We start from the raw sequence: 19116 nt of genomic DNA, 5'->3' as shown, positions 1-19116 counted from the left end.
CCGCCTTGTGAGGGGACAGGGGTGTGGAGGGGGTATAGAGCGCTGCTATCCTTTAATCCGTGTCCTTTTCCCCTAAGGGTGGTTTTGTAGCGCTGCCAACACTTTAATAACATACACCGAGCAGCAACATCTCCGAAGGAATCCTTTTCCTCCCCTGTCGGGGTGGGAAGTTCGTTGTCTGCAGCCGCCGGCGGAACTTGAGCGGTGTGGTACGTGTTGCTGCCAGGCCCGGAAGCGGTGTGGCCCGTTATTACCTCAGCGCTGGTGAGTCGGTCACGAAGCGGGGTTTGAGGTGGTTGCGTTTGTGGTGAGGCCGTTATTGCTTATTGCCGAGTGTTGGCTTTGCCTCTGCTCTTCGGGTGTTGGGAAGGCGGGTGGGATCTGAGCCCCGTGCTCAGGTTTCTCGGAGGGTGCTGTGAGGGGTAAGGGAGGTCGTCGTTGGAAGCTGAGTTTTGGAGCTGCTGGGTGGTGGATCGGTTCTGGTAGAGCGTTGCATAGGGGCGAAAAGCGGGCAAGAGTGTATTAAAATCTCCCATTTTCGTCTTCATGGTACCTGGGGTGAGGGGAGGGGGAAGAGAGCAAGGACGAGTCACTGCTTTTCTGCATCTTTCATAGAATCATTAGATGATCTTAAGGGCCTTTCCAGCCCTAACTATTCTATGATTCTAATCATAAAATGGTTTGGGTTGGAAAGGACCTTAAGATCATCTCGTTCCAACCTTAGTTCTTAGAGCAGCCTGGTCTAGTGGAAAATGCCCCTTCCCATGGCAGGGGGTTGGAACTGGATGAGCTTTGAGGTCACTTCCAACCCAAACCAGTTTGATTCTGTGAATTTATTTGGTTTCTACAGGTCTCTCTTGTAATCCCAAGCCAGATTCATTGAGGGAGGAAAGGGCTGGATGACTTAAGGAAGGAGTATATAGGAGTGTATATACTGCTGTAAGACTTTATATGTCAAAACTTTTGTCATCCATGACTGTCAGATGAGACTGTTGTTATGGTCCAGACAGCAACAGGCTCTATCTGTTGTGAATTTGTGATTTCCTTGCAGGGGATGCTGTTTTATAGCTATACACGTGGCATCTTTCAGAAATCTTCTTGAGGTTAGCGTTGCTGATGTTACTTATAATACCTAAATTTAGTTATAGTAAAAGGTAAATGGGAATGCCTTTTTTTCCTATTTTCAGTTTTATGTGAAATATTTTACTCAATTTTTCTTATTTGCATGGGTATCATATCACAGGGAGAGGGGAACACATAGGGTGGAAATCATTAAGTAAACTAAAACTCTAAGAAAGTGTAATACTTCATGTTATTAATTTTTCCAGTGGCTTAGATTTCTAGTTAATATCTGCTTCAAAAATAAACTGTTTTACAAGCATCCCTTGAAGAATTTTTAAATCTTTCTCTTTTTCATTAAAGGTGGGGATAAACTAAGGTATTTCTGGATACTAGTTTTGTTGTTTTCAATTTCAGTATCAAACCTGTTAACTGTCTTACTGGAAGTGAATTCTTCAAGTGCACCAATATGGCTCTGGCTGCCACGTTGCTGTACAACGCTTACTTTTGTGGGAGATGCTGCAGGCACAAAGCTTTGAAGCCCTTACTTGGACCTCTTCTCAGTGATTCCATGTTAAAATCATACAGCAGCTACAGAAGGCCAGGATCGCAGCCTGAGAAAAAACCAACTTGGCAAAATGTGGATCTCAGTTTTAAGAAGAGCATTGAAGTCTTAAAGACCCAGCTAAGCATGCTGAAGAAGGAGACCGAAGATCACTTAGCTGGACCTGGAGGCCAGTCATTAACCCATTACATGTTGGAACAGACAAGGGTGGTGTGGGAGTTTCGGGGCCAAGAAGATTTAAATAAATGGGTTATTTCATCTGATGTAGAGATTGGAGGGAAAAGTGAAGTTTACCTCAAATTGGGTAGGAATAACCAGACTGCCTTGCTGTATGGAATCATCAATACAGAAGTACCTCGTGATGGGGAGACAAAATACAGTGGATATTGTAGTATGAGATCTAAACCACTAGTGGTAAGTACAGCCTTGTGTTTACATAGCTTCTGTTATTGAATCCCAGTGACAATAACTGGGTTGTTGCTTGCTGCAGTTGGAACTAATCCATTTCAAGGGTATTAAATACTTCTTCAGGGATGTAATTGCTGCTGTATCCTCTGACCTGGTAGGAACTGAAACTTTGTCTTGGAATTTGTTTTAGAAAATGAATGTTTGATTGTTTGCTTATGCATAATAGGACATCGCTCAATTGGACAGCCCTGTTTGTAGTCTCCTCACAAATGAAGGACCTGTAATGAACTTTATATCCAAAATTGTTTTGATTAATAGATGTTTCTCTAGCTTTGAACAATGTGTCATAACGAAAAGTTTTCTGGGGTTTAACTTGGTATATTCATCAAACTTGGTTTAGGTGAAAGAGCTCATCTTTTTTTCTCACAGAAAGAGAATAATGCTTTGAAACATACTTTTTAAAGGTTTGGTTCCTAATGCACATCAGAAAAAGCCAGAGACAAATCTTTGATAGCTCAGAATTGAGCAAAATACAACCAGAAATGGATGTGTTTATTATTGATACTGCTTGTTTTATTCCTTATATTTAAGCACTTTTAAGAGAAAAGGGATATTTAGATCTGTGTAAAGTGCTTAACTTTTTAGCCTGTTCTATTGTTTGTGACTTGGCACAGGTACACAGGTAAAATCTTTTCTGGGCCAGAATCTTGAAGTGCAGAGAATATGAGTGATCAAAACCAATGGGTAAATGAGAGGCAGATGAACACTGGTTAAAATGGTGACATTGTGTCAGAGGAATGGAACAACAAGTTGAATCTTGCCGTAGACTTGAGCAAGGTTGACTGACTGTCACCTCCTGATTCTGAAGCAGTGGAGTCTATCAGTCCATCTTTATAATGCAGTTTAAAGTCAGAGGGTAAAAACATAAATACAAAGGCTTTTCATGATTTAAGTAAGAAGGCTCAAGTCTGGCAAAACCATAAAATCAAATGGCCACAGGCCTTATATTAATGTGTTTATTAAGTTTATATAACTTATCCTGTTACCTATATGGTGGGTTGATAGGACAGCCGATAAGTAACTGTAGTAGTTCTGTAAAATAAAGGGGAAACTTGACGTTTTTGTGCTCATTTTGACTTGGTTTAAGCAATTATGGCCAAGAATAGACCTGACTCCTGCCTTTCATGGCTCCAGATGACATCAGTGTAAGTCTCTGAAGACTCTTGGGTCTGCCTATGTGCAAATCATAACATTGGAACTTTTAAGATCATAGGGGGGAAAATAATTAGACATGCTTGCAATTACTATGCACAGTTAATGACATAAAGTGTTGAAGAACATTAAGTGCTTCCAGTGCTTATATCAGTCTTCAGTAGGAAAAGTTATCGCAGGAGATAAGTTATCTCACTTCTTCTATTTCTTGTAATCACCTCTGAATAATCTAGTACTGACCACAGACTTTTAAGCTTAATGAACTGGATCACTACTGATCCATCACTGTAGTGTTTGTGTACTTGCCTGTTAGGGATTTTGGCCCTAGAAAGAGAGTCTGATCTCTGATCATTACAAGATTGTGGTTTATAGTTAAACCAGGAGTCAGCAGAGTGATAATACTGCTATTTGTGTGCTCTGATACAGTGCTGAAGGAAATTCAGAGAGATCAGCAGCTGGTATGATGTAAGAGTATCCCAGTTTTCACTGTGTCATAGTGGATGCTGTTTGACATAATAACGAGGACAGTGTTAAAAGCAGTAGTGCTCTGTTCTTCATAGTTTCCTTTTATTAAGGAGAAATAATTTTATTTCTTAATAATTTGTAGGGATCTTTTGCTAGGAAGAAGTATTACGACTGGTCAAACTTCAACAGTCTGTATTTACGTGTGCGTGGTGATGGCAGACCCTGGATGATAAACATTTACACAGACCCTTACTTCTCTCACCAAAAGGAAGACCTCTACAACTACTTCATGTTCACCCGTGGTGGCCCATACTGGGAGGAAATAAAGGTGAATAAGTGTTTCAAACTAATGAGACTCTCCTGGGGTCCTGGCTCCATGGAAGGGGAATTATTTCTACAGTCACAGCTTGTTGGTATTGCTGTTTGTTATGTATCCTTGCGCAACTGGCATGTGCCTTTGGCTTAGGAGTTCCCCAGGCTGGGCTGTGGGAGGACACACCATACAAACTGTACTAAAGATTTGACCCACTTTGTGGAATACCTGCTAGAGCTATTACTGGAGTAATGGAATCAATGCTGCTACTGAAGCTTAGCAGGTGTTGCCATGAACATTCTCTGTGATAACCATGTAGTAAAAATGGACATAGGCTGAGGTAGGATTTGGACCCGGTGACACAATTTGCTAAACTCACTGACTTCCTGGAGTCAGTCACTCAGTGTTGTTTGTCATTCTTGGCCTTTGAATCTGTGACGGCTCTTTTCTGATCAAAACTGGGGAATATCTGTAATTTGCTGCTGCCAATGTTGAGGGGGTTTGCACACCCTTATGCACTGACACCGAATGCTTCATAATACCATATCCAGTCATGTGAGAACAGCCCACTCTTCCACAGGTGAGGAGTCAGGAGTTGTTGCTGGCTAGTATGTCTTCCTCTCCTCATCAGCCAACCCTTTTGTTTGCTGTTATCAAAGCCCCTCCTCTTTCTTGCTCCCACTGCATTCAAAGTGCTTTTAGGTTACTCTTAACAGCTTACCCTAGAATACTGATGTCTCAGTATGAAGTTTGCACTCTGAAATAGACTACTTGGGTACAGATGAGCTTTCAACACATGTATGTGCTAGATTTTTTTAATTTCCATTTTATGTCAACGTTACTGGAAGGAGATATTCTGAATGTAAGCAGTAGCTTCTGTGCTGCAGTCTTTCCTTGTTTCCTCACAGGGTAACAACCCTGCATGATGGCTACAAACCCAGTGGCTGCCTGTGGGTTGTCAGTGAAGGGTTTAATGTGGCCCACTGCTCCATGTACCTGCTAATGTTGGGGCCACATGTAGCATTACTTCATTTATTTAAGGCAGGCTTTTATTTTTTTCTTAAGTCTTTTGTTTTATGTATCGGTGACACTAAAGTCTGTGTTTGGTTTGTTTCTGTCAGATTCCATTCTCCAAATTCTTCATCTCCAGTCGGGGCAGAGTGCAGGATGACCAGCATCCTATCTGGCTAGACAAGGCAAGTTTTCTATAGCCTTTATCTGTCTGAAATTGCATTTAATATTATATTGTCATGATATAATTTACAAACCCTTTAATGTTTGTGAATTTGAAAATGAAGGGCCTCTTCTTGTTATAAAATACCCCTGTATGCTCATCTTTGCATTTAAATTATCCTACTGTGTGATAGCAGTGTCAATTTACTTCAAAGGAGCTCCAAAAATATTTTCAAGACATCTGTATAACCAAGAAACAGCTCAGTTGGCTTTTGAAAGAAAAAGATTAGTAGGGTTCTTTTGAGGAATGATCAAAGTGACTGAGAAATCTCAAATGTCACTTGGCACTGGGTTGCAGGAGTACTGTAAATGTGCTTCCCAATAGAAGACTGGCATGAGATTTTATTTGAGGATGTGCTCTTGATGGTGATTAGTAAATGGATAGATTTATAGGTTCTTTTTTAGTTTTTTTGGGGCCTTAATACTAGTCTAAGTATTAAATAAATGTGGTATTTTTTATTTGCTTTCTGCAAATAAGGAAACTAATTCCTTGATTCATGGGAGACATTGGAAAATAGTGTTTATCTCTTTTAAAAGTCAGTGACTCTCATCTGTGTAATTGAGGGCAGCTTAATATCCAGTGACTACCAACAGGAAAACAGACAATGTTAGAAATATACGTGGGGAGAAAATAAAAGGCCCATTACTTGAATTATGTTAGTTAAATGTTCCATCCCTGGTAGTGTTCAAGGCCAGGCTGGACAGTCTTGGCTGACATGGTGTAGTGTTAGACATCCCTGCCCATGGCAGGGGGTTGGAACTAGATGATTGTGATGTCCTTTCCAACCGAAACCATTCTATGATTCTATGATAATGTTGCATTTGGTTCCTAATTGTGTAGCAAAAGAACAAAGGTAAACAAATTGGGAAAACTTCGAGGGCAATTCAGTGATTGACAGCTTGAAACCAATCTGTTCTAAACCAGAAGTTGAGGCTGTAGGAAGAAAGTGTGGATGATGTGAGGAAGGTGGATCAACTAAAAATAGGCTTTTGGAAGAAAACTGTTATAAAAGGCCTGTGTTTAAATAAAGATACTGAAGACTTTATCAGGGTTTGGAATATAGATTCATTCAAAATGTAAATTAAAACTAAGTCATGTGTGGGTTGTTAAGCATATTTACCCTGGAGTTAAAGGGACAGAACAGTGCTTGTTGCCTTATGTTTAATATTTCACAGTAAAACCTGTGCATATATTATTAAGTGCATTTGTACAAATATATGTTAAAGAAACCTGAAAATAGGGAAGTGGTATGAAGGCATCAAAGAAATGTTGATAACATGCCTTGGCCCCTCATGGTGCTGCTGTTATGTTTTCCCAGGAACCAGTAAAGTTGTTCTTAAGCAGAAGTCAGGAAATAGCCAACGTGTTGCCGGCTTGCAGAATAGACTATGCAGAGCAGGGAGTTCAGGTGGCTTCTGTTATTTAATAGTGGTGGGGAAGAACATTAGGGGAAAGTTATAAGGAATGTTCTTAAGAACCTGATTCTAACTGGGAAACAGTGCCTAAGAACCTTGCCTTAATGTAAAACTTGGTAGCAAAGATTTGTGCATTTTAAAAGGCTAATGTGGTGCATTTCCATGCTATATCAGGTGTAGGACTTGATACTAAGTGAACATTTCCTTCCATTCTCAATTATACTCTGTGTTTCAACCTCATGAAAGATTGTAACAAACTTTATGAAAATGTGTTTGTACACCCAGTCCTGATGAAGCTGGCTACACAAACCTTGAAGGATAAAAACTGCAGTTTAGGCTCAGGCTATCTCTAATACAGGGCTCTACACAGCAGTAGAAAGGGAGATGTGAAGTACTGTCCCACTGGGAGCCATGTGGAAACACAACAGTGAAGTGTTCAAGCCCTAAGAAATGCTGTGTGAAGTAGATGGCCATGAATTGTAAAATACAAATGTGGTAGATAACAACTGTGTTTGCTTGTAATGTTGTACATACTGTTCTAATGTATGTATCTTTTAATTAGATTAGTACCCTGGGATTCACTATTGGAGATAAAGTAAATGGTCCATTCCAGTTGGAAATTGATTTTATTGGCCTGCTGAATGATAGAGCTCATACAGAAGAGTTTGCCTATGAAACATATGAAAAGAATCCTCCACTCTAAGCTGGGCAGGTGGCTTTTGGGACATCCTTCAGCTGCTTTATTTCTATAAAACACTTCTGAAGTTGTGGCTTATCACAGCTTGAAGATTCTAAGTAAGCATTACAGTGACACTGTTGGCATCTTCAAGCTGCCAGACGCAGGATCCTGGAGAGACTGTACATACATGGACTGGAATACAGCCTGCGGGTGACCCAGTAGGAGCTGGTGACTGGGTAAGTTCTAGCTTTTGTCCTGACCTTAACAGAAATAAAAGTATTTCATAAGCTTCCTATAGTTCTTTTTTATTTTTTCTTTCAAAATTTCATTTTCTACATTCTGTGGTTTGTGTACATTGTAAAACACTAGTATCCACTAGTTTTAAACTGGAAAAAGTATGAGGAGAACTAATACCCTGAGGGATGGTGCTTAAGTGTGGGACTCAGTGCTGAAATGTAGAGAGCAGCATCAAAAGTGGAAGAGGCAGAAGTATTTCAGCCTTCAGCTTTCGCTTCTCTGAATAACTAAAAAAAGAAAAACCTGCCCCTGCCAAGATTGAAGCAGTATCTGTGCAGCAGGCTTGCCTTCTGATTTAAAGCTGGTGATATTTCAGCTTGCCAGAGCTGAAGTTGCTGAACAGAAGTAGTGCTCCATGGAGGGGCTGGGGGAAGCCCCCATCCCTGTTGTCCCTTAGGGAGCAATAGGTTGTCTTTATAAGAGTGTTTATATGTCTGATGTGAGCAACTAACTTAACATGCCTGGTCTGGGAGAAATTAGAGCTGCAGCTGGTGGCACAGAGATTCAATGCCTTCCTCTTTCTGAAAAGTCCGTTTTGGGTGACCTGGCAAGCACTTCAAAGAACAAGAGTGAATTGTTCCACTTCACTCATTATAAACTTGTCTAATCAAAGCACTGAGCTCTGCTGCAGTGACCTTAAGTATACTTGACAAATACTAAACACACCTATATTTTATATGGAAGAGGCCACCATAAAAGCAAACTGAAGCAGTGTCTTGTACTATCATTTTCCCCTTTCACAGAAGCAGAAGAGGAGTGATAGTTGCCATTTCTAAAGCTACCAAGACAAAGTGCTTTATGAAAGCACTTTATGATTTCTTAAAGTCAGAGGCAGGCTCATTGGTGAGGAAAACTTGTACCAAAAACACTGAGTAGTAAAAAAGTGTGAATAAGACTAGTGCTACACTAAGGAGGTTACTATGCATAGTACATTAGATTATAGAAATAGTGATAAACAGAATATGTACAAAACATTTATTCTCCACAATAAGTTTTTTAAAATAAACAATTGCTTGTTCTTGACATTTCAGTATATATTCAATAGGACACTAAATTCACTGAGAATTACTGGCACAGAAGTGTAGCTGAGATTAAAACTGCTGACATACCTTTCCAGTTCCATCATAAATCCAGACAGCTCTATTTTTTTTAAAGGTAAAAAAACCAACAGCTTTTGAATACCATATTGAATGTGTCTCACTACTACTGTAACAACTTTTAAGCATCAGAGAGCTGTAAGCTGAACAATTCTGTTAACAGCTGCTCTTTAGCACAGAAAGGAACAAAACAGACTGTTCAAAGTATCCCACTGATCATTTGTAAAGCCCCCTTTCAGTTGTGATTTTAATACACTGTGTTACAATTATGCTGGAAACTTTCAGTTCTCCAGAGAAGTTGCATGTTTTAGCTCTTGGAAATTCCCTACTACCTCATAGGTGATGAGAAACACTGAATAATTGCTGTCACTGTTGCCACAGGATTGGAGGATTGATTTGGAGAAAGGGGCAATTGAATTCATTGTAGTTTGCCAATGGAACACTTTGAAGCTTGCTATCCAAAGCATGCATCTAGCAGTAACAAGTGCATTCAGGTGAAGTCTGGCCTAAGTTGCAAGGAGACTTCTTGAGCATTTCTCCCCCCACCCCCCCCCCCCCCCTTACATTTTCTCCTTTAACATGTTTTGGTTAAATGAAAGCATGAGGCAACTAGAGATAGTTTTAAGCTCCTTAAAGTTTACAACTGTCATCTCATTGGAGAAGTTGATCACTGAAACATTATGCTCAGATGCACTTTGAAGTCTTAACCAGTGCTCTCTGGATTGTACTAGCTAATAGCAAGCTGAACTACACACACAGCACAGATATTTACATGACAGGACTAGTATTTACAGTAATACCTTAAATATTTCTTATTTCTCCTAACCCACAGATATTCCTCTGCGGTTTTCAAGAACTTTATCCTTTCTCTTCTTTCTCTCTTGCTCATGTTTCTCCCGCCTTTCTTCCCTGAAGGGGAAAAAGAGACAGACCACATGAAATTATGTTAAGGCAGACACACAAGTAACCAAAGGAGTCTGACCAAGGCCTAGCATCCATTTAACCAGTGTGCTGGTTTGCCTATAGCAGGCAGAGCAGTACTGGTCTGGACTGGTTTCGGATATTGAAGCAAAGACTTCTGCTTAGATATACAGGTCTAATATTCAAGGTAACAGCACATCAGTATTCCCAGCTTCCTCCAAGGGAAAGGCAAAACTTCAAACCCTAGAGGCAGTAGCATTCATAGAATGAGAGTCTGTCAGATTCGGAGCTGCCCTCTGTGTTGGCCTCCCAGATACCAGACTACTGGAGGCAAAAATCACTTTAATACAAAAGCTTTCTTTGCATATTTAAATCCTAAAAAGACAAAGGAGTCACCATATTATTTTAAGTAACAATATTCATAGAAAGCCAGTGGTATGCTAACCTTGTCTGAAGGTGGGGCTGTTTGTAGTCTTTCTTACATGAAGAGATGTTGCTGCCAGACTTATTTGGGACAGTATTTTCTTTAGATTCTCCCCAAGGTTTCAGTCGTCCTACAAGTTCAAGAAAGAAAAAAAATGATACTATTGAATTACTAGTTTTGTAGTTGTGTGCTTAACTTCTTGTTGTGAGTTTTATACTGGCTAGAGTGCTTTTTGCTGATCAACTCTGAAACGAAATACCTCTTCAGCTGTACTATCAGTTTCACCTGCTCATTCCATATAAGTAGTTTTTCTGTAAGTAGTAGCAGGTATCTGGACTTAAAAGCAACACTCAGCACACAAAGTTAAGCTTCTCACACAACAGTATGCTTTAATAAACTAAACTAAAAATAACCTTAATTGTGTGAGGAATATGTTTCCTGTACACACAATGGAATACAAGGATGTTTATTCTTACGGGCTTTTGGTCATAAAGGTTTCTGCCTCAGTAGGGAGGCTCTTAAAGCATATGTTTAGTAGAAATCTAGCGTTAGTCCACAGACTGTGTGGGAACCCAGAGAGAAAGGGAAAAAGATGGGGAAAAAGAGACTGAAAACTTCATTGTCATGGTTTGTGTGAATGCCTTTTAGGCAGCTGAGTAGAAGGGATGTGACCAACACAAACTGCACAGGATCATAGTACCTTTATGCGGCTGATACCGAAGTGGCCTCGAGAGACTTGCTTTGAGATCAAAAGTCTTCTTGGTGCTTGTGGGTTCTGCAGGGTGAGCTGAAAACTTGAAGGGGGTGACAGCTACAAAAGGCATCAAGATAATACCATACTTCATTATAGTAGCAAGAGCATCACTGACACAGCAAGTCAGAAAGAATGTGTGAAGACCACCTTATAAGTATCAAGACCAAAGAGCCACTAAATGGTACCATCTTCTACCTCTAACAACAGAGCTGCACAAATACAGTTCACTTGAAATGGCAGCTTTCAGGTCTGGAGAGAGGAAGAGTCGTAGAGTAATAGCCCTTTTGCTCTGATTATGCTGTACAATAGAATCATAGAATGGTTTGGGTTGGAAAGGGTCTTAAGATTATCTCATTCCAACCCCCTGCACATATACCTCCACATATTTTTCTAGTCTTTCAGACTTTATGTTTGCCAGCCTCTCTGACTATTTGGAACCAAGTGGTTTTCTCCATTAAACAAGAGTTCTAGAACACACCAGCTTCATCAGCAGTGGGAGTTTTCTTTCCCCCAAAAACATTGTATTGCCATTGTCATACAGCAAGACAGACTAGGTTCTTGACCTGTGCCAATGTACCTGTGGTACATCAGTTGTTAGGTGACAGACCTGTGTGGGTGCCAAAATTGGTAACAAACTTCGGCTTTTTCTCACAGAGCTTTAGTTCCTGAGTTACTCAGGGTTGGTAAGGCTGATAATAATAGGTTGTCTTAAAACACAGCTAGAAGCCTGGTACATATCAAACCCACAAGGAGAACAAGACCCCTGAAAGGCATCAGGAGCTCCTCTTGCCACACACAGCATCTCCCTGTGCCTGTTAAAGAAACCTTTAGCTACATAGCCCCTAAAGTCCCTATAAGACTTTCTATCCCCTTTTCTGTAGGTAGGTAGTACCATATGTTTCAGTCTAAGCACCTAACTTGCTTAGTAAAGAAACTAAGGCTGTTTCTAAAGAATCAGTCATAAATGAGAGAATTAAATTAAAACCTGGGTCTACATGACATTAAGTTATACAAAAATTATAATAATTCAGTAAGAGAAAAGTCTCAACCTGAAAGAGCCAAATACTCACCCTCGCCTTTACCCTTTGCTGCAGTCAGATCGTTATTTCTTGCATTTCCTACACTGGTTTCCTGACCTGTTGATTTGCAGCTGCTGTGGCTCTCAGGTGTGCACATCTGCAGGTATGGAGACATTCTAGATGGAGTCTTGGTAAGGGAGCGTTTGTGCTCATTATCTTTTGTGGCTTCTGAGAACCTTGAAGTTATTAATAAAGACAAAGTTAGTAATCTACAAGGAACAGAAGCAACATGACAGAACACAGAAGGTTCTGTGTTCTATTTTTTCTTACAGGTAGAAAGTATTAAAGATATTCACAGCTTCTGCATAAACCACATTAAAAACTTCACTGGCAATTTTCAAGTTACGAGCCATCATCAATAGCAGGAAGTAAGATTAGGAATTCAGGTAAAAGATGATTAGCTTGCCTGACAAGAGAGAAAACCATTAAGAAAAATAATTAGGCTCAGTTGGTTTAGGAAGCTGAAAGAGATGCAAGATTCCTCTGCCAGAAGTCAAAATGAAGAAACTTGTTACAGCACAGTAGGGCTGATTTAAGCTGGTTAAAACTGGGCTGAACATTAGTGACCAGAATTAGCCTCATGTAGGTAACGCTTGGAACAGAAGTAATGAAGTGAAATCACAGCACTGATTATTTCATGCTTATCACACCAAATAGCTCACTGGTGGGTTTAGTTTGTTCTTTTTACCTGACATTCATTTTGGTTGTTGAAAGGACAGAAGGGTTAAATGACGATTTCTTGGATAAAATACTCCGACTGGTGTTCAGAGAACTGTGCGGTGAGTGACGGTGGTTACTGGGGGTGCAAGTGTTGGAGAATCTTCCTCTCTCTGGATTTGGGCTGAATAAGAACGTTTTGCTGCTGGTTTGTTTCTAGGGAAAAGCAAATCCCAGGTTAGCAGACTGCTAACTGTTTATAAGAAAAGCAGCTAAGAGGAAGGGAAAATAGTGAATCAGAGGAAAACTGAGGAGACTGTATCTTTTCTTTAAAACATAAGTACTTTAATAAAACTGAGCTGAAAACACATACCTTAGAAGTGCTGTAAGGAGTGCCTTTTTCTGATGCTCTTAAGTTACTTGATTTTTTGGTCAGCACCTGTCAAGAGTAATTTGTCTTAAGCATACTTTGTTGCAATGCACAGTTTAGAAAGAGAAACATAGTTCAGGAGTTTCAGTGTTTATTGGTTCTATGAGGACTTGGCAGTGCAAGGTTAAGGGTTGGACTTGATGAACTTACGGGCCTTTTCCAATCTAAGACATAGAATCATAGGATTGCTATCGACATATTTATTCATATCTTCATTGATACATTACTGACACTCTCAAAGAGGCCCATTAGCACCTTTCACTCATGCAAGTGTGAAATACAAAACTGAGAATCAAGCCTACCAAGAACAACGTATCACATGTATTTTAAAGGATAGTCACTGGACAATGGTGCTTTAAGGCACAAAAGAGGAACTTTAATATTAAGCTCCTACTCTTTTAAAAACAACCACTGCTTTGGTTAGACTCTGCAGCAATTCAGAAGCTGCAAGCAAAAATTCCAGGACAGTAATCGTGAAAGAATTAGGTTTTACTCAAAACTGACAAGTTTCTTGTTGGTTTCTGTAACTATAGATATTAACAGTGTATGGCTATAAACTTATGACTACAGTAATAGCTATCTATAACTGGTTATATAGGACTGCAGTTAAACTTCACTGACCATCACATTACACTGCATGTACTTACTCCTCTAAAGAGACTCTACAAGGCTTTTACAGGGAGGCTCTGGAAATCAATGGATAGGGGAACAATGTGTATTTTCCGGTGTTGTTACTGACCTTGACTTCATTGAGAGAACTGCTGCAGGTTTCAATAATTTTCTTTTTCCTCTCAATGTAGTCAGCAATTGATTCCATTTTCTTGAAGTGAGCCTCATGCAACTTCTTAAAGTCTAAGAAGTTCCAAAAAGAAGAAAAGTCACATATCTGATACAGAAAAATATAACGTAACCGTCTAATGAAAGCTGGGTATACCCAGGTAACTAAACAGTATGGAATAGAATCCACCTCACCAGCTACGTCACCAGAGAGCTGGTGCATGCTCTGGAGAATTACAGAACCACAGAGTGGTTTGGGATGGAAGAGACCTTTAAAGATCATCTGGTCCAACCCCCACATTCTGCAGGTAAAGAAAAAATATAGATACTTCCATATTTTAAACAAACTAATGTATTTTATGAAGTGATGAAAGTGAGCTAATACACAGTAATGCAGCCCAAAGGTGGTGCTTATAAAGTAAAATTAAACAAGCAGGTGTAACAGCACATCTTCCTGCTCTTTGTGATTTTGATAATCATGAATGCAAGTATTAGATCAAAAAGACAGCTGAGTGGTTGATAACCAGTTTTATAACATATATGTGAGTCATTTACTACTATGAACTTACAAGTTGGCAGATAAAGTGTTAACTGTTGAGAACTTTTTTCTTTGCTTGCTTTTTAAAGAGAAAATGGTTTCTTCTTCAGACAGAAATAGAATTTGGGTTGTAAAAAACCCTTCACACACAGACAACACATCCATATCTAAAGATGGTAGGGTAGCTTACTTGGTGTAGTAGCTTTCATTCCTTTTTTGCCAGACCTAGATGCACGGCCTGCATATACAGGGATCTTCCCTCCTGCCTGAGGAACATCACCTGAGACAATAAGATTAGACAAAAATCGTTATCTTTTTCCTGGTCTCCTCAGATAAGGTGCTGATCACCAGACAGGCCGCAGCAATCTTTGCAGACACAACAAAATAACCAAGGGTACATTTCAAGTAGTACAAATCGTTAAACTTCCTTTTTGGAATTTCCTACTTACATGCACTTCCAGCCGTTCTAGTAGAAGTCCTCTTTGGCTGTTCTTTCTGAGCAGCACCCATCCCTGTGCTCTCAGTAGCTCTCTTTTCAGTTACTTGTTCCTCAGTCTGTAATACCTTCTGTCCCTTTCCTTGCTCATCCTGAGGCACCTCATTTTCTTTCATTTCCAAATGCACCTGCAGTTTAAACATACCTGATTTAAATATTTTGTTCCAGCTGGATATAAAGAAGAGCTGTTGTTCTGAGAGCAGTCAGTGGAACAGGCTCCATCCTTAGAGGTTTTCTATATCAGATTAGATAAAGCCTTAAGCATTGTGGTCTAACCTCACAGTTGACCCTGCTTTGACTAGGAGACTAAGCAAGAGACTTTCTGAAGTCCAACCTGAATTAACCTGTGAAATAGTTACCCTGTTATTTCACAGAACTGTATTAGAAAGCTTTTACCTGCACAGCTCTAACATGTTTGTATAAAATTACCTTTATTAGCAAACTTAATTGTCTGCAAGTAAAAATTAATTCCCTGCTATGTTATTTTTTACTGTTGTAGCTCTGGTTACTGTACGAGTCTCTGACACTGACAGATTAACACACCTCATTTCTTATTTCCCTTCTCTCTAATCAGGAAAAGTTCTTTCACACAGTTCTTAGTTCACCCACTAGTTGCATGCAGTGCTAAAGAAAAACAATTCTACCCCATCTCACACTGAATCTTCGCCTCCCTCAGCCATACAAGCCATGAATAAAGAACCCACTGAGAGGACTGGGAGTTGAAAATTGTGAGGTTTAGGCAATCATCCAGTTCCTGATAATTTTTTTTCTATATAAAGAGAGAACAGCTTTATTTTTAAGTCAATTCTGAAACCAGTCTAATGTTCAGAACACTATAATGAAAAGTGAAGGGTTTGGAATATCATTTCTTTCTTAGAGGAATTAAATTTACTTCTGTGACTAGCAATTAATCTCTGTTCATTATAGAATAGCAGTCAAGATAGACAAAATCAGTACTACAAAGTACAGAAAACCAGTACCAGAATATTTGCATACAAAAGTTATATATATATATATATATGTATGTGTATATATATATATATATACACACATAGGCACATATATATAACATTTATACTACCTGCTAAATGGTGGTAGGAAAAAAATCAACTCAGTTTACATCATGTTGGGGGAAGGGGACAGTCAGCACACGAAGCCAAGCAACGTGAATCACCTCTTTCTCATGAGAAAGCTCTGCATTTTCCTCACTGGTGTTCGTATCCTCAGTGGAGTTCTTCTTTTTTCTGGTTACTTTCTTTTCTTTACCACATCTTCTTGTAATAAAGGCCACTGAATCAGGCATCATTTTCTCCTCATTGTTCAGTTCATCTGATCTGATGAGACCAGGTGCACTTTCTTCAGAGTCCTGTGTCAGAAAAATACTGTAATGTGAAACATCTGACACAAACATCAGTTAGATGCTCCAAAGAGTTTCCATTTTATTGCTGGAAGAAGTATTTTGCATAGAGGAAAAGCAGTAGCATGCATCTAACAGTGTAGTGATGAAGAAATTGGCACTATCTAGACTTCCCTAAATATCAAAGCCTATTATTTGAAGGCTTTAAAAAGAAGGCTTAGAGTCACTTTATTATAAAGTATTTTAGTAAGAGTCTACAAGACTAACACTTTATATTTAAAATCTGACTGCAGGATGCTGTGACCCTCACAGATTCATGTTTCTGTGGAATGCTCTTCACCAAAAGGCACACTCAGAGGCACTTCCATACTTGTTATAGTTAAAAATAAGCTCACAATGATTCTACCAGCTCCTCAAACCTTTAAAAAAGATTTTTAAAGGAAACACTTAGAGATGTATTTTAGAAAAAACAAATACCAATTTATTTGCTATCAAAAACTTAAAAGCTGTCACCATAGCCAATGAAATAATTCAGTTTACAGAAGAGAAAACTGAAAAGAGAAACCTATACAAGAAAAGACAAAGGAAACATCACAATTGTATCACTCTCATTATAGTGTCAGTGTAAGTAAACTGTAGTTAAGTGCAAAGTTGAATTTCCATTGAATATCTAATCCCTTTAATCTAGGCATGTAAAACAAATAAAATAGGTTTATGTTTGGTAGTGACTACCACATACAGTCACAAAGGTAAGAGTTAATATTTGCTCAATGGAAATGTAGATGTTGGTTTTCACAGAGAATAACTTTGTAGTGATGCTGAAAAGTACATTGCTCATTTTGGCAGCTGAAAGGAAATCAGCTTTGGGTAGATAGGAGGCTACTTAAATCTAACATCAGCACATCTGTTCCCATCAGTACCAGAGTGTATTAAACTGAAGGCACCATGAGGAAAACGTATTTTTATTACAGTTCTTATCATGGTAAAAAATAATTTTCAGTACATGCCCTGTTCTACTAGTCACAGTTAGATCTCTCTCTTAATAAGAATGGCCTATTTATCATCCCTTACCATATTTACACTTTCTTGGTTTGTTCCATCGAAGTGTTGCTTCAGTGCTTTCAACAGTTTGTCTGCCTGGAGAGAAACCAAGACAACATATGAACTAAATATCGCATTGAATCATCAAACAAAACATTGCGTAAACCCAGCCAGTGTCCTGTCAATTGATCCAGCAAACAAGCAGAATGGTTCCTGAATCCAAGGGAAGACTAAACTTCATCTAAGTCGGTCAAATTGTCCCTCTGCCGTGGCAAGAGGTTGGAACTAGGTGATCTTTAAGGTCCCTTCCAACCAAAACCATTCCATGATTCTCAGTGAAAGAAAGTGCTCAAGGCCTCAGATAAATACATAGCTTATTCTCCACAAACACACAAAGTTTTCCCTACCCAGCTTTCTTCCTGGTTGCCTGTTTTCCAGGAAGTTTAATTATTCAGGGATGAATGAGACTAGTTTTAGCAGCACTGCATAACCGAGCATGTATCAAATTATCTGCATAAACTGCTTTCTCACCCGAAGTACATGCAAAGCATTCTTCTTCTCACCCATTGCATCTACTCAACAGTAACAGCAGTAAAATACAACAAAACTGCTGATATTTTAGGCTATGAAAGACTTGGGAAAGGTCAGCATAAAATCAAATCAAACCTAGAGGCTCAAGAACAAAATCATACAATAGTTAGGGTTGGAAAGGACCTGAAGATCATCCAGTTCCAACCCCCAGAGCTAAAAGCCCTGAGTGAAGCCTTTGTCCTCACAGCACAATGAGCCCCTTCGTCCACTGAGCTGGACAAGGATCTTCCTTCTTTTAAGCCTCTATGCCTTATCGCAGCGGCAGTGACCCCAGGCGAGGGCAGGGCACGGGCATCACCCTGTGGCTCTAGAGAAATAAACACCGGTGAGCGCTTAAATCCCTCGCTCTTCACCGTAGCCGATAAACAAACACACGCACCCAGTCCCCTCACGGCACCCTGGTGTTGCTATTCTTCCGAGCCTTAAACACACAAAACGAACCCAAAACAGCCGCCTGCCGCGGGTAACCCCCACAGTGCCCCAGCCCATGGGCAGAGCCGCACGTCCCCTCCTTAACCCCTCCAGTTAAACGGAGCCCGCACAAGCAGCTGTTCCCATGGGCCTGTGCCCGTCAGGAAGGCACCCGGGCACAGCTCCTCACCCCGCGGAGGGAGCCAACGGCCGGGACCTTCTTCCCGGACCAAGGGACGCTTCAACACGAAGCTGCGCCCTCGGACCCCGGCAGCGACCCCACCAGTACCGTACCCAAAACAGGAACAACGTCCGCGGGGACGGGCGTGTTCCCTGCACGACAGCTGCTCCCTCAGTGCGGGACCCACATCGCCGGGGTCGCTCTTTAAGGCAGGGCGAGAACGCGGCGCTCCCCGTCCCCACCCACCACTCGCTCAGGTGGTGCTGCTCCCTCCCTTACCCGCAGGTTGGCCTTGAGCCCGGCGGCCTTTGCGAGCCGCTGGAGCTCGGTGTACTTCATGGCTTCGAGCGGCTGCCGCAGAGGAGTCGGCGCCATGGCAGCGCAGCGACCGGCCACCGCCTCAACGGCCGCGCTTCAACCCTCGCGCCCAACAGAAACAACACCTCACCCCGCCCCCCGACGTTCAAATTTGCGCTCTGCTCTACGCCATTGGCTGGATGAGGTAAAGGGGTTGGGAATAAGAGAGGGAAACCGCCAATAGCGACGTGGCTATAGGGGAGCGCTTTGAGTGTTCAAACGCGATAGGCTCTCCAATGCGAAAGGAAGCCCCGCCCCCCCTGTGTGATTGGGAGGTGGAATGACGCTGTGCGGCCTCCTTCCCAATAGTCTCAGGCGATGAGGATTGACGCAAGCACTGACCAATGGCAGCGCGGAC

The 19116-nt window shown here is 40.7% G+C and overlaps 2 protein-coding genes across 4 annotated transcripts; one reads left to right on the top strand and one right to left on the bottom strand.

Moving 5' to 3' along the window:
- Positions 1 to 24: 24 nt before the first annotated feature.
- Positions 25 to 7642, top strand: NDUFAF1 (NADH:ubiquinone oxidoreductase complex assembly factor 1). Of its 2 annotated transcripts, XM_031044519.2 has the most exons (6): positions 25 to 264; positions 851 to 1103; positions 1477 to 2038; positions 3852 to 4037; positions 5144 to 5218; positions 7234 to 7642. In XM_031044519.2, the coding sequence occupies exons 3-6, from the start codon at positions 1529 to 1531 to the stop codon at positions 7372 to 7374; spliced, it is 912 nt and encodes a 303-aa protein (XP_030900379.2). In that variant the 5' UTR covers positions 25 to 264; positions 851 to 1103; positions 1477 to 1528; the 3' UTR covers positions 7375 to 7642. The 2 variants fall into 2 exon arrangements, with proteins under 2 accessions (XP_030900379.2, XP_005143985.2); XM_005143928.3 differs by lacking the exon at positions 851 to 1103.
- Positions 7288 to 18821, bottom strand: NUSAP1 (nucleolar and spindle associated protein 1). 2 transcript variants are annotated; one of them, XM_031044518.2, is made up of 13 exons: positions 18681 to 18821; positions 17249 to 17314; positions 15995 to 16186; positions 14774 to 14948; positions 14515 to 14604; positions 13749 to 13861; positions 12953 to 13018; positions 12611 to 12795; positions 11914 to 12098; positions 10790 to 10900; positions 10111 to 10219; positions 9545 to 9653; positions 7288 to 7610 (listed from the first exon to the last, which is right to left on the bottom strand). In XM_031044518.2, the coding sequence occupies exons 1-12, from the start codon at positions 18774 to 18776 to the stop codon at positions 9566 to 9568; spliced, it is 1476 nt and encodes a 491-aa protein (XP_030900378.2). In that variant the 5' UTR covers positions 18777 to 18821; the 3' UTR covers positions 7288 to 7610; positions 9545 to 9565. The 2 variants fall into 2 exon arrangements, with proteins under 2 accessions (XP_030900378.2, XP_030900377.2); XM_031044517.2 differs by lacking the exon at positions 7288 to 7610 and having other exon boundaries at positions 9291 to 9653.
- Between the last annotated feature and the right edge of the window lie 295 nt (positions 18822 to 19116).

Source organism: Melopsittacus undulatus, chromosome 4, assembly GCF_012275295.1.
Source record: "Melopsittacus undulatus isolate bMelUnd1 chromosome 4, bMelUnd1.mat.Z, whole genome shotgun sequence".
NCBI lineage: Eukaryota > Metazoa > Chordata > Aves > Psittaciformes > Psittaculidae > Melopsittacus > Melopsittacus undulatus.
Note: the sequence above shows the minus strand (reverse complement) of the source record. Positions and strands in the feature narration are given on the sequence as shown.